Raw genomic sequence first — 14,465 nt, forward strand, 5'->3', positions numbered from 1 at the left:
GGAGAACGGCCCATTCGGTTAGGTGGTAGATGTGATGGCGACCGAAATTACGATTGTGCCACAGAAATTACAAATGAAAATGATTTTTTATTTTTACAAAAATAAGTGACGAAGTTTGAATTTAATAACCTTTCACCGATTTACTGATATCCTTAAACATTAATTGAATATGATTACGAACTCAGTAAATAAGTCATGTACATTATTATCATAATAATAATAATCATTAATGTATAATCATTTTTTCCTACACAAACACTGTTGACGTCATGAATTCTTTTTCGTCGTTGTCGATGTTGTTTTAAACATTAAGAATGATAAAGGAAAACCATATAATTTTAAACCATGTATCAGTTTCTGACTTGCAAGTGTCACAAATCCAGACTTGAATCAGATATTGAAGTTTCGGAGACTTCGTCATCGGTATATAACGGGGAAGGTTATGCAGTGCTGGATTCAGTATCAGTATCTGTCACCTCAGAATTAAATTTTAACTATATTATTGACACTGTGATTTTGGGCTTTGCGGAATACCGACTTCGGACTCCGTAGAGTCTGTATGACTTTACAGTTAAAAAGATTCACACGAGACTTTGCAGAGTATTGACTTTACAGTTAAAGATTCACATGAAAGAACAAAAAAAAAAAAAATGCTAAGAGAGCGCTTACTGTCATTCTGCAGGGGAAAGACATCCATTTTGAAAAACATAGTATAACTATAAGAAAAAAAAATTCATGGTTCACTCAGATAAAATAATCGAGGGAGACGGCATTGGAATCAAGCTGCCAAAGCACATGAAGAGGAGCGACTGCTCCAGCAGTGCTTGAAAGCTACAACAATATTCATAACCTCTCCATCTTCCATCAAGTCACATTTAAAACATTAGGGAACATAAACCAGTTGTTAATTCATGTTTTACTCTACTGGATCAAGAACATCTCTAAAAGTTCAGGTTTGGTGACACAAATATAGCTAGAGAAAGAAAACATGATGTGTTCTCTCCAAGAGATGGTTTTCTAGAGAAATAAAATTGTCTAAAAAACTAAAGCTCATGAAAGTTGTAGCAGACGCTGGCAGCTTTCATCTAAAGCTCATCCTGAAACACAAGGAGAATTTATTAACACAGATAACTATACAGCTGCAACAATAGGTGTTGAATGAAAATTAAGAAAGATCAAAGAAAATCTTACATGAGAAGTCTCCTTGTCTTCCTCGGTGTCTGAATCAGACTTTGAATCTGCATCTTCTGCATCATCAGCATCTTCTTCCTGTCCAGAAAATGAAAAGCAAGTCAAATGATACATTGGAACAGAAGGAACAAAAGATCTAAAAACCCCCATTTAAGTATTATCATTTAGGAGCTTACATCTCCGTCTGATTCGTCATTCTTGGTTTCCTGTCACAAGATAATGAACATAATTTCTTTAGAAAGATATTGTACAAATAAAATTTAATAACTTAATGCGAAAGCTAGCTTAGCAGATAGAAAATGAGTTTCCAGTGAGAAAACAACATGTGAAAGCCAACTTAGACAAGAACATCAGCTAGAAAAGAGTTTCAATTGAGATGAAATGGCTTATGACTTAAGATCAATATAAACTGCTCAATATGCACATATATTGTGGATAAAATGGGAAAAGCATGCATGTGTATATATATATACTGATGCCCATATGTGGCATCAGTTTATATTGTGAAAAAGAGCACATATGAGAACACACACACACACATATAGCTTATTAGGTTATTAATGATTGAAACCAAATTAGTTTGTGGAAAAGAGCAATCAAGAATTAGTTACAGACAAAATTACATCACAAAACAAAATAGGTCCCTGCAGTGACAACTTATAAAAACAACACAACCTGTATAACTAACACAAATAACATAAGAAAACAAAATTAATTGTTTCAGCAATCTATATCAAGAAACTAATAGAAAGGCAATTTTTCTTCAATTAATTATATAAGCTGAGATTCTCATCAGTTTTCCGAAATGCCAGCATACCTCTTCTAACTTCTTTTTCTCAGCCTCATCAAATGCAGCCTTTTCGGCCTGCAAGAGCAAACAAACTGAATTTAGCAGTCACAATCCTACAAGATCTCATCATCTAAAATTTTGAAAGACCTACATCCTTAAGCTTGGCCCATGTTTCTTCAGCAAATTTCTTGGCATACTCAGGGTCATCACAAACCAAAATGTTGTCAAACAGAGACCCAGATTTGACCTGAAATGTTTTCAAAAGCTTTAGTCATAAACTAGGAATATAAAAACTAAACCCAAGTGAGTCAAAGAATAGATCTACCTGCCATAGCTCAATGCCTACATATCTCAAATTGGGGTAAACATAGATGTATGGATCATCCTTGAAATCTGTGGGTAAACTGAAGTTGTAACTCCAACTGAATGATTAGGTAGAGAATAATCAAGTCCAGATAGTAAAAGATCGTATGCATCGTACCCGGATTGTCGATCATTGGTGCCTTCCACTTCCCTTTGTAATTAGGATTCTTGATTTTCTATACAGAAACAAAAGTAAATACTTATATTTTTTGCTCATCATCTAATGCATATCATGCTTTGAAAAAGTATACTCTAAAGACCTTCTGTTTCCAGGGTCCCTTGTATTCAGGGTTCGGAATGGTTGGAGATGTCCATTCACCATCTTCTTCATCATCCCAATCCTCTGGCTGTAAAAATGCGTATACTATTTATGCACTGGCAAGTAGTGAGAGTACAAGAGCCAAAATTAAAACTTCCTAAAAGCACTAAAAGATGTACCTTTTTAGCATCAGGATCAGGAATCTCCTTGGGAATGTCATCATACCCCTTGATCAATAACGGTAAAGTCAGCTTAACATCAAATCTAACAAAAAGCACAATGGTGGAATATCATGATTGACTTAGCTTGCATGCAACAAAAGCAACATCTTACACTGTCCTTACATAAGTTGAGATGACAACATGCATTGCTTGCCAAATATACACTTATGGTTGATCATTTGAAAAAAATTAGGCACTTCAGAAGAAAAAATCATACGTATGGAAAGGTAATAAAAAGAAAAGATATTTACTAACTTTTTTGCAAGCTATTCAACAGCAAAGTGCGAAGCTATTCAACGGCTCCATTGAGCAACAAGTGAAAAACAAAATAAACAACACATAGTTATCTCCCATACAATAAAGAATTACGAAAAAACAAACTGTGGTACTATGCTGCATCATCATTGCCCAAACAAAATGAAATCACAAAGAAAAAACATTTCAACTGATGGTCAACTGAAATTACCTCTGGTTTCTTGTCCTCAGGGTCAGGGATGTACTCCTTGTCATCCCAATCTTCAGGCTGTTACACAGCACAATCAGATCGAATAGCTCTATTATGCAATCAAATCACAAAATCCAAAAAATCCAAAATGGATAATGATTTGCTATCACAGGATGCATTACCTTCTTGGCATCAGGATCCTTAATTTGCTTTGGAGGAAGAATATCCCAGTCACTATATAAGCTACCAGTTTGCTTCTCATTGTTATCAACTAGGATGCTGTATGTGGCATCAGGGCGAATAATGAAAGTGTAAACATGAGTTAGCTGGTCAGTCTCACATGAAACATCTTTCTTGATCAAGTGGTTCTTTCCGTCACGTGAGAAGATAGCATGAACCTTTTTGGTGCTGTACCCACAGATATCAGGCCCAAACATAATACTGCAATTTCCAAAAGCAGACTTTAAGTTGGACTACCAACAAGGAAAAGAGGTAAGAAGGGTCCAATGTCAATTACTACACAGAGGCCATCAAAAAAGGTACTGCGTACCTATAGGGGGTATCTCCACCAAATTTCTTCTGATCAATGTCACCACTGAGCAGCTTAATGTAGCCACCTCCGCAGTCAAGTTTCTGTTCATGTTTAACTGAAAATTGCAGAACTACTGTCTTCTCCTTGTTGCTGAACTCAGGAAACTCGGCCGAAATGGCATAGAACCTGTAGTCCTCAGCAGTTTGGATGCCTGCAGATAAAAAAAATCATTAGCCGCGAGCTAACTGCTGCAACAAAGGATTATGATTTTCTTACAATAGAATTAAGCATCGGACAACAAATCTGCGACAAGGATCATATAATGATAATTATTATCTGTAGAGAAATACCTTTGTCTTCAGAATCGCCAGTCCATTTACCAGAGGTATGGTTCCAGTCGCCTGCCATATTCTCCTCCTTCTTCCAATCGGATTTGACCCATCGATTCTCCCATCCATCTATAAATACAAAAGATATTTGTAGAAATTAGCCAATCAAACATTGCGAACATCCATCATTTTATCCCTTTGTGATCGTTGTATGCTTATTTCTCATAAACATAAACCTAATTTTATTCCAAATCCTGCTGTTCTACATAAAATAAGTAAAGACAGCCAGCATTAATAATTCAAAAAAGTTGCCGTAATGCAATCTGACCGGTCGGTCACATGACATGACATGAAAGATTTAATGCGAACACATAAATGGCAAACATTGTCAGCAAATTAACGACGATAATGACCTTCATGCAAAACCGGTATGTAAACAGTACCATCTAAAACCCTTTATTTTACAAAAGCGGGGAAAATAGTACAAATCAACAAAAAGAACCATTGCAGCATCAAAATCCAGGAGAAAGATACAACATCGGGAAAAGCTAACGTAAAGGCTCCATCAACTCCGCTTCGAATGACGCATCACAGATAATGCATCAATCAATCATAGGTAAACCCAACATTTAATTTCATGAACCAAAACATGTACGAGGAAAATGGTCGAAAATCCAGACGTGCTCTCGTTCGCCGGATCGACGCGAACCATTACAGATCGGTAAATGGAGAGATCGCATCAAAGTAAACGAACATACGACAAGAAATCAAAATGCGGATCGTTATCAACTGTAGAAAGACCAGACCAGAGAACAGATCTGAAGTGAGATCGGTGCGCATACCTCCGAACCGCTCCTCGAAGTAGACCTCGGCGGAGGCGATGGATGCGACGGCGAGCAGCACCGCGAGGGCCAAAGAGAGAGGAGGCCTCCTCCGGATCGCCATTTCGAACTCTCTCTCGTTCCTACGGAGCTTCTAATCTTCAGATCGGAACGACCGATCAGAGGTTATAAGATAAATAGAGGAAAAAAATCGAGTACAACAACTTGTCGGTATCCTTACCGCACGCTGCAGTGTACCAACTATGCTCTCCGGAAGGGATTCTGGCCAATGGCGTGTCGCCACGCATGCAAATCGACGTGTTAGGCCTGCCACGGAGAACACCGAGAGTGGTTGGGCTGCTTCGTTTCGAACGATTTGAAATCCGAGGACTAATTGGGGAAAACGTGGAAACGTAGTTGTCCACCAACTTTAGCATATTTACATCGCAGCCAATTAAATTTTCCCTTATATGGCATTTGCAGGTGTCCTTCGAGAGCAACACACAAATTTACGACGAAATTGAAGGGTATTTTGGGCAGGACACAAATAAATTTGGAAGGTGAAAGGTTGAGATAAGAATGCGTTTTGGAGGATTTATTGGAGATTTTCATTACTTTTAGAGATTCTGGAAAGTTCCAACGGGAGATCAAATCATGATCGCGATTGATTGCTTTGAGAAGCACGCAGAAATTTATTTTGGTGTGATGTCTGTAGCATTCGTGCTTTATCGCACGTCTCTTGTTCGAGTATTGTTGTGGGTGTGAATGAGAGGGTCTTCAAACCAATTCGGATGGAATTTTGTTTAATTCTATTCAATTAAATTAAGATAATTTAAACCGAAATTAATTTTGATATATTTAATCGAACTGATTCAAAATCAGTTAATTCGGTTTAATTAATCCGTTAATTAATTTATAATTTTAAATAATATATATATATATATATAGATAAATTAATCCAATTCAATTGAGCCGAATCATAATCTTAGTTTAATTTAATAATATGATAAAATTTATAAAATTGAGTTCACATGATTAATCAGTTTTAATTGATTAAGGGCTTATGACGTCCAATTCAATAGGATTGATATTATTTAAGTTAAAATCAATTTGTTTCGGTTCAAATCCATTAATCAAACATTCCATTCAACTTTTTTCTAATTCCATCTAAATACCCCTAGTAACTAATGTAATTTTTTTATTATATAACAATCATTAATGAATGATTAAATTGTTTAACAATAAATCATCTTCTAACACTTTCATTACTTTTTATTTATATATTTATGTATGTATGTATGTATGTATACGAGAATTAGACTGTCCGATAAGAAGAAATAAATAGAAAATAATTTTTTTAAAAAAATATTAAAAAATATATTTTCTTATAATTTGTACTGAATAAAATTTCTCGAATTAGCCAAATATAATGTAAAAAAATGATTGATAAAAAAGGAAATAATGATGTCATAAGGAACACAAATATGAAAAATAGATGAGAGAGACTATTGATAAATTGACAAATGAAATTGAAAGTGAAATATAGAAAGAGAGAGAGAGGAGAGAGAGAGAGGCATTGGGCCTACAAATTGCAATTAGAAGTCATCGAAAGTGACCGCGTCCCGAAGAAGTAGCTAATTAGCTCACTCTCACGCTAAAAAATATCCGGATGATGCGACACGTGGCACCATTCATTGTGGTTGCACAAAACATCGACCGACCAATTCCTTGCACGCTTCATGTTTTACGTTGAATATTTGAAGCAGCTTATATTCATGTGTTTTACGAGCAATTCTAAGAAGAAAAATATAACGAATTAGTATTTATTATAATTCGATGAAAGAATCTTAAGATAATAAACTATCAATATCAATGCATCTAAATGAGTTCTATATTTCAAATCAACATGTACTGTTAAAGGAAAGACTTGTGTCAATTGAACTCTTTAGACATCATCTTAAAGTCAGCAAATTGTCCTCTCCGTACTCAGTCGAACCCGATCGTCAATGGTTCCTCATCCCAAAAAAGGATTAAAAATCCAATTTTTGTTCCCAAGACAACCCCTTCTCCTCCTATAAAACAACCGATTTCACGAGGCAGAGGGGACAAAATCCAAAAGCAAAGCCAAGTATTTGCTGTCGTTCGATCCTCGTTATAGTGGTAAAGAGTCTTTGTTCTGGTTCTGGAGTCCGGGAAGCAAATCCCTGTTTGCGAATCCAATCTCGGCTTCTCCTTTGGTTCGCGGGCGTCCCTCCCTGTTCCAAGATCTCTTCTTTTCGGTGGAGTTACGCGTTCCGCGAGGCATTGTCGGCTCAGATTCGGCACTGTCGCTGTTGCGGAGATCCCCTCTCCGGGTTTGTATCCATCTATCGCCTGATTTGCACCGGAGGAGCCTGTTCATGGTATCAATGGTGTCAGATCGAATTCCATTAAAGGCCATGATCTGACCTTTATGAACGCCACCGCTCGTCGCCACCGAGTCTGCTTCCTGCAATCCTTTTCCGTGGTGTTCCTCTACTGGTTTTATGTCTTCTCCTGAACCAAATTCTGATCTTGGTCCGCTCGGTTCGAGATAAAGGAGGCATCTTGGCAGCTGAATCGTCACCGAAGCCGGTTCCTTGTTCGTCCAAGGAGATCGGTGGGATGTCGCCTGTCCGGAGCCTCCAAGGTTCGTGGTCCGACGGAGACGCGAGGCTCACGGCAGAGGAGAGGAAGCAGAGGCGGAAGCTGTCGAACCGGGAGTCGGCGAGGAGGTCGCGGATGAGGAAGCAGCGGCAACTGGAGGACCTGACGAACCAGGTGGCCCAGCTGAGCAAGGAGAAGGGGCGGATCGTGATGCAGGTGGACGAGCTGACCCAGCACCAGCTGCGGCTGGAGACGGAGAACGACATGCTGAGGGTCCGGGTGGCGGAGCTGACGGAGCGGTTGCGGTCTCTGAGCTCGGTGCTCCGCCTCGTGGAGGAGCTCAGTGGGGTGGCCATGGACGTGCCGGAGATTCCGGACCCACTTCTCAAGCCGTGGCAGCCTCCCGGCCCCGCCTTGCCCGTCATGGCCGCCGCGGCGGACGTGTTTCAGCCCTGAGCTGTTACGTGGATGTATCCGTTGCTTCATATGTCATGTGAAACATGTCTCCGTTGACTTGAGTACGTTGACATTCTTGACGTGTGTCGATACCATTTGTAATGAAAGCTTCAGCTGTAGCAGTTATCGCAGTGGTGAAGCTTCAAGCTGTGGCAGTGATCGAAGTGGTATCATCCCACCACTTTTGTACCGATGTACGGATTCAATACGTGATTTCATGTATTATATTTTTCGTCAATACAACTGACGATATTAGAATAAATAAGACTATCACGTGTTATATTTTTCGTCAATATAACTAATGGTATTAGAATAAATAAAATTTTTTCATCAATATAACGACCAATCGGTATAACGATATTCCCCGAGTGGGAAGAACACATCGTAAAGCACAAAACAAGATGAAGATGGAAAAAGATCGGAACGACATAAGAACCTTTTACAATAACCACAAAATGGAAATACCTTTTCATTTCATGAATAAGAGTGTGGTTACATCTACAGCCTCTTGACTCATTTGAATGAGAAGTTATATTACAATAAGCATCTGACACATCTGAGTCAGTCAGTGATTAAAAGGTCAAAAAAGAAAGAGACTTTTCCATGGGTAAAACTACTACTGAGGTTTCATTTCCTACCTACAGGAGTTGGAGAGATGTGATAGTCTTATGCCCTTTCTTGGATAGCTCTGTAACACTGCAGACTGCACAATGGAAGCTTGGTCTTGGAATCTCGGTACTTGTATGCATTTGTACATGATGGACCGGCGCATTTCTCTCGTGGAGGAGGGTAACTGATCCAGACCAACCCGGAAAATGTTAGAAACAATCGGGCAAGGAACGCGTAAGGGCATCAGTTATAAGTGAAAAGCGGATAACAAGATGAAAATTGAACATGTGACAAGCAAGCATCAACTGCCACCTACGAGAGATTTGCATGAGAGAATACAATTGCACCTGGATGGCTTAGATCCGAATAAACTTGGAAGGCCTACATCATCAGCAAAAGTAACAATCGTGCCGGTTGGACCGGTCACCCAACGTACGGTGCTGGGTTGCAATGTTATAGATTTGGCAGCCTTTGCCTGCTCAATACAACATACTCAGTGAGGGAAGGGGTTGAAAGACCTTCCGACAGATCTACAGCATCAACAAAAATGACATCAATACCTTTTCCTCGAGCTCTTTCTGCTTCTTTTCTTCCTTCTTGTCTTGTCCTAATATTTTCCTTATCGCTGCTGCCTATGTAAATTAAAACTTTGATTTACTAATTGAAAGGACCGCCAAACTAGATAACAACATATTAATGATTTATATACACAAACCTCAGATTCTCTAGTTTGCTTCTCTACTTGCATTTTCCGTCTCTGAGCAGCCTCCGCTTTCTTTGCTTGTATCTCAACTTCTGAGAGCTTCTCCTTTTGTTCTGACAATTACAAATTCTATTAAATTGCAATTAATTCTCTACAACAATGTGATCTAGAGTTTAGAGCTTTACTTCTCGAAGGTGCAGGGGGTAATCCGTTGGGGAACTCTATCAAACTCTCACCGTTGCCAGCTTTTCCAGATTGAAGTGCCCGTTGACGGGTAGTAAGACATTCCGTTCTAACATCGGCAGCTAACTCAAGAGTTGCATTCTGTTTCTTTCGCTTGGCATCAGGTGCAACATCAGAACCAAGTTCTTCCTCTTCAACATAATCCACATCATAAGATTCCCTTCCCTGTTTCAACTTCTTTCTCTTCTCCTTGCTTGATCGAGACAAAACATATTCATCATCTACTTCATATGCTGCATTTCTACTTCTAGACATTTTGGACATGTTGGGCCGCTTGAAACCATTCTCACCACTATCATCAAGCTCAGCAACATGATCTGCAGCAACCTTAGAAGCCCTAAGTTTCTCAATGTGACGAATATCATAATCTCCCTCAACATCATCAAAAACCCGCCGCTTGGGTACCCTCTTGCTTTTACGAGTAGGCTCGGAAGAAGGCTCTGCTTTCTTTCCAGATAAGCCTGCTTGAACTGCTTTATTGCTAAAATCATCCTTTGTCCCATTAGGAAAGTTTAGCACACTAGAATCCATCCATGGATCTCCTTGAACGTTATTCCCTTTTTCTATCGGAGAATGACCATAAAAAACATTCTGCAACAAGAACAAAGAAATTAAATATTGAAATCTCTCCAATTTGTTCTCTATGTAAATAGGAAAGGATAACAAATCTACTCAAACCATGATAATTATAATATGCATAGAGGCTTTAAACATCAGAGCAACCAAAAGAAGCTGATTCAACCCATCACTACAAAGATACTTCTGAGCATCTTATTTATCGACGGGATACCTCATGGTATCACAATCTTGTCTGATTAAGAATCGTGAACTTGATGATAGATTAGTCAGACAAAGAAATCCACTAAGAGATCACCATAAATTTTAAAACATGATTTTTTTTACCTTGAAAACATGAACTAAAAGTTAAATTGTGGGCAAGGTCATACTTGGAACTACACATTTCACTTGGTACCATAATTTTGCATTTTCAACTGCATAGTACCTGTGAATTAAGTTTTAGACGGTGCCGAGGGGCCTCTAGAAACTGCAGGGTTTTTGCAAGAGAAGATTTATCACTGCTTGACTGCAGATCAGACTTTGCATGTATTGTGCGTGTGACTCCGCCAACTTTGAGCTTCACCTTTCTCAGCTTGCTCTCAGATGTTATGTGATAAGCTTCTCCTAGATGATCCATACCACAGTCCTCCCCTCTCTTTTCCAGACCAGTATCCGGGGAACCTGATTGCATCACAATTGCTTCATTAACTTTGTGAGTGCTTTTCCACTTAGCTGGGGCAAGGATACCCTCGCCGCAATATTTCAAATCCAAAAGATGGCCACCTCTCGAGGTACCACCACCAGAGTACCCACCTAATTCCTGAAGTGCCTTGTCATCTTTTGTGACCTTCCTTGAAGGTGCTAAATTGATAGCTAAACTTCTCGGAGAAGGACCATTGAGATAAACTTCTTTCCTTCGGAAGAAGGTGTCACTGCCTCCATCATCATCAGTTGAGAAATTTCTTGAATTGCTTAACGATGGAGCAGAGAGTAGAGGTGATATATTACAAGCGTCAAAAGTCAACTGGGCATTTGGCCGTGGACGCCGTGCACTTCTCCGCTTCTTCACCACAGTATCTAATCCAATGAATCTAGGACAACCAAATCCCTCCATTAGAAAGAACGCACCTTAGAGGATCAAAGTATCTCACACTCCCTTCCTTCTTCCTATCTGGATGTCAGCAGTACATCAAAAAGCAGAGCTATATCAGTTGCGAAAACAATTCCTGCATAAAGGAGTAGCTTTGCAAGCGCTAAAGAAGTCATAAGAAGCCAAGGGATCCGCAAGCAACAAAATCGATAATCCACAACACCAATGAAAGGGCTAATACCCAGAGACACGAAAGAAAGGACATGAGCAGTGCTCAGAAGCTAAAATTACATGTTGATCAAGATCAAAACCAAGCATAAGCAAACCGATTGCACGCAAGACAATGGCATACCAAGTCGATGAACTTTGTTGCCAAGACCATCAAACCCAGAGATCGAGCAATAGAACAACAGTTCGTGTAGCACATTGCAACACCAAACACGAAGGGAAAGCGCCCGGACGCAAATTTCCCACAGGAACCGAAGGAAACCCCAGGCGACACGAATCAAACCCAAGACGAACCATCTTTCAGTAACCCGACCCACACACACGGAATACAACACAAGGACCTCAATCTATAGAAACAGAGAGAAAGAGAGTCCCTTGCCTCCGAGGCGAAAGCAGAAACTATAAATCCAAATCCGCCGCACCGCAGAGGAAGACGAGCAGGAGGGTACAGGGAAGAAGCAGAGCGAGGATGGGAGCAAGAAGGGACGATCGTGGAGAAGAGATAGGGTTAGGGTTGGGTTCTCCGAAATAGAGGAGACGGCGTCGGACGACGCCTTTGCCCGGGTTCCCCTCTTCCCCAAAACCCGGACTTTTGGGTCGATACAGGCATGACGCTGCTGCTGCTGATGTGTTGTTTCCGCCATATATGCTGTCTTCTTTGCTCCGTCTCTCTCTCTCTCTCTATGGTAGAGTTTAGTGCTATGTTGGAGCTTGGGATTCTCTCTGTGCAAAGCTCGTAGAGCAGGTGACCTGGAAAGCAGGAGGAGCTTCCTGTCGCATCACATGGCAGCACGAACGGTGGATTTCACGTGAGTAGATAGAAACGGGGAATCTCTGCCTTTCAATTTATATATTACTCAAAAATAATATTCTTATGTTATTTTTTAGTATTTTATCAGAAAACCTATAATATTATCTTTTTATCGAATGAATATTCATTTTTACCTGAGGATTTTTTTTTCCAACTGAGACGAAAATATTCTCAGTCTTTTACTAAAATGATTTGATTACATAATTTTTTATATTAATCATCTTAGAATCATTAGGCTATGATTTGAAGATGACTAGTATTTTTTTTTTAAATTATGATAATTAGTTATAAAAATTAAGATTTTTTAATAACATATATGATCAATTTATTAGAGTTTTTTTGTGATAAAATAACCATTATTTTTAATTTTCGATTTTTGATTTAGACAAAAAAAATAATTGATTTGATTCTTTAGCTTAACGTGGCCACCTACCGAGCCTTGTTGTCCTACGTGTCATCCGATGACAGGTCCACGTGACCCTGAAAATTTTCAGGGCGGAAGACAGGTGGTCTATATGAACTGAATTGGAGTATCGGAGAAGCCCACGTCACCCTGAAAATATTCAGGGCGGAAGACAGGTCTACATATACATCACAGCGTAGAGAGAGAGAGAGAGAGACAGAGAGATTGACGATCATTATCACCGATGTATGAGGCATTAGATCTGATGTTTCTGTAACGCAACATGTGGCGTTGAGGAGGCAGCCGAGTTCCTCGCTGGAACGAGGAAGCAAGAAACAAGAAGCCAGCAATTTGGCCATGAACACTGTTGGTGAACGCAGAATGATCAGAAGAAAAGCTTCATCTTGTTGGTTCAAACTCCGAGGTTTCCCCCATGTCTCCGTATACAAGGAAGCGATAACCAGATTAATCGAGGAGGAGGAAGTAGGTTTGATGAGGTCGACATGTTCAGAGCAAAGAAGAGAAGGCCAGGCAATTGCTAGCCAACTTGGTGAGTCGGTCGTCGACGGCCGCCATCGGTGAGGTTATGGAATCCTCCGTGAACGCGTCCTCGCACGTCGAGAAGTCGGAGATGAGGCCGCTGAGCATGCTGTCCAGCGTGCCCTTGTCGTGAGACGCCATCGCGTCCGCGGCGGTGTCGAGGCTGTCGAACACATCGTCGTACATGTCGCTGCACACCTGGAGGCTGCTCGCCAACTTGGAGCTCGCCCCGGGGTGGCTGACGAGCGCGGACACCTGGGACTGCGCGATCTGCGCCTTCTCCCGGCACGCCTTCATGTGCAGCTTCAGCATCACGGCGGCGTCGACGGGCCCGACTAGGGCCGGGAAAGACTGGATCGTCGAGCTGCACACGTCGGGGTAGTCGGTCTTGCTGCACAACGCGCTGACGGCGTCGCGGATGGGGAGCTGGGTGGACGGCGAGGAGTAGCCCGAGGGGGACGTGGAGCCCAGAGAACCGGCTGGCGTCGGCTGGGATGAGATGCGCTGATACCTGACTGGCGGCGGCGGGGACGAGGTGGGCGGCTGATAACTGACTGGCGTCGGCGGTGGCGGGGACGAGGTGGGCGGCTGATAACTGACTGGCGTCGGCGGTGGCGGGGACGAGGAGGGCACATATTTGGCTGGCGAAAGCGGCGATGGCGGTGGGGACAAGGAAGGCTGATAACTAGCTGGCGTCGGCGACGGCCGGGAGGACGAACCGTAATTTACGACGAAGGCCGGCGGCGAGGTCGTGGCATGATAGATCGAGTTGGAGGAATTGCGAGGGACGCAGACAGCCGTCGCGGGGACGAGCACGCACGAAAAGAGGGCGACAAGGAGGAGATGATGGGTTTCCGGCCTCATGGTGACAGTGGCGAGAACGGAGGCCAGAAGGTGGCGGAGGAAGAACCGGAGAAGGGGTGGTATGGGCTGTTAGGTTGTGGACAGCTTCCGAGAGATGCCTTCTTGCTTCCCATATAAATAGCGTTGGCCCGTGAATTGTAGCCGTAGGTTAAATAACAGAACCTTGAAATGGACTCCTCCCTCCTCTCCCGCTCTTAGTTAGGCTTTTCTTTGTTTGGATCAACGAATGGACAGGAAAAATTCACCAAATTACGAGCATCACAAATTAAGAATTTTAGTAACCAATTTTCCATAATTAAATACTCTTTTTCTTTTACTTTATATTGTGAGATAAAAATAAAAGAAAAAAAAAATTCAAAAAGAGACAAACAATATGCATTAATG

General features: G+C 41.1%; 4 protein-coding genes across 8 annotated transcripts; 1 reads left to right on the forward strand and 3 right to left on the reverse strand.

Annotated features, from left to right (window-relative positions):
- Positions 1–888: 888 nt before the first annotated feature.
- Positions 889–5,131, reverse strand: LOC135639090 (calreticulin-like). The gene is made up of 14 exons (XM_065152852.1): positions 4,973–5,131; positions 4,152–4,259; positions 3,820–4,012; positions 3,452–3,710; positions 3,291–3,347; positions 2,783–2,830; positions 2,605–2,691; positions 2,463–2,520; positions 2,307–2,374; positions 2,133–2,228; positions 2,009–2,056; positions 1,368–1,397; positions 1,192–1,269; positions 889–1,097 (listed from the first exon to the last, which is right to left on the reverse strand). Exons 1-14 carry the CDS (start codon positions 5,073–5,075, stop codon positions 1,086–1,088), a joined length of 1,245 nt encoding a protein of 414 aa, XP_065008924.1. The 5' UTR covers positions 5,076–5,131; the 3' UTR covers positions 889–1,085.
- A 1,858-nt stretch (positions 5,132–6,989) lies between these two features.
- LOC135637545 (bZIP transcription factor 53-like) lies at positions 6,990–8,319 on the forward strand. The gene has a single exon (XM_065150120.1). The coding sequence runs from the start codon at positions 7,595–7,597 to the stop codon at positions 8,030–8,032; it is 438 nt and encodes a 145-aa protein (XP_065006192.1). The 5' UTR covers positions 6,990–7,594; the 3' UTR covers positions 8,033–8,319.
- Positions 8,320–8,469: 150 nt separating this feature from the next.
- On the reverse strand, positions 8,470–12,172 carry LOC103986275 (uncharacterized). 5 transcript variants are annotated; one of them, XM_065151379.1, is made up of 8 exons: positions 11,843–12,172; positions 10,959–11,316; positions 10,591–10,844; positions 9,530–10,178; positions 9,357–9,457; positions 9,202–9,273; positions 8,958–9,116; positions 8,470–8,825 (listed from the first exon to the last, which is right to left on the reverse strand). In XM_065151379.1, the coding sequence occupies exons 2-8, from the start codon at positions 11,257–11,259 to the stop codon at positions 8,667–8,669; spliced, it is 1,695 nt and encodes a 564-aa protein (XP_065007451.1). In that variant the 5' UTR covers positions 11,260–11,316; positions 11,843–12,172; the 3' UTR covers positions 8,470–8,666. The 5 variants fall into 5 exon arrangements, with proteins under 5 accessions (XP_065007451.1, XP_009402507.2, XP_009402504.2 ...); XM_009404232.3 differs by having other exon boundaries at positions 10,591–10,826; positions 11,843–12,171; XM_009404229.3 differs by having other exon boundaries at positions 10,591–11,316.
- Positions 12,173–13,059: 887 nt separating this feature from the next.
- On the reverse strand, positions 13,060–14,155 carry LOC103986492 (vegetative cell wall protein gp1-like). Its single transcript, XM_009404511.3, has one exon. It carries the CDS (start codon positions 14,079–14,081, stop codon positions 13,185–13,187), a length of 897 nt encoding a protein of 298 aa, XP_009402786.2. The 5' UTR covers positions 14,082–14,155; the 3' UTR covers positions 13,060–13,184.
- Between the last annotated feature and the right edge of the window lie 310 nt (positions 14,156–14,465).

The sequence above is a fragment of the Musa acuminata genome, chromosome BXJ3-5 (assembly GCF_036884655.1).
Source record: "Musa acuminata AAA Group cultivar baxijiao chromosome BXJ3-5, Cavendish_Baxijiao_AAA, whole genome shotgun sequence".
Classification (NCBI taxonomy): Eukaryota; Viridiplantae; Streptophyta; class Magnoliopsida; order Zingiberales; family Musaceae; genus Musa; species Musa acuminata.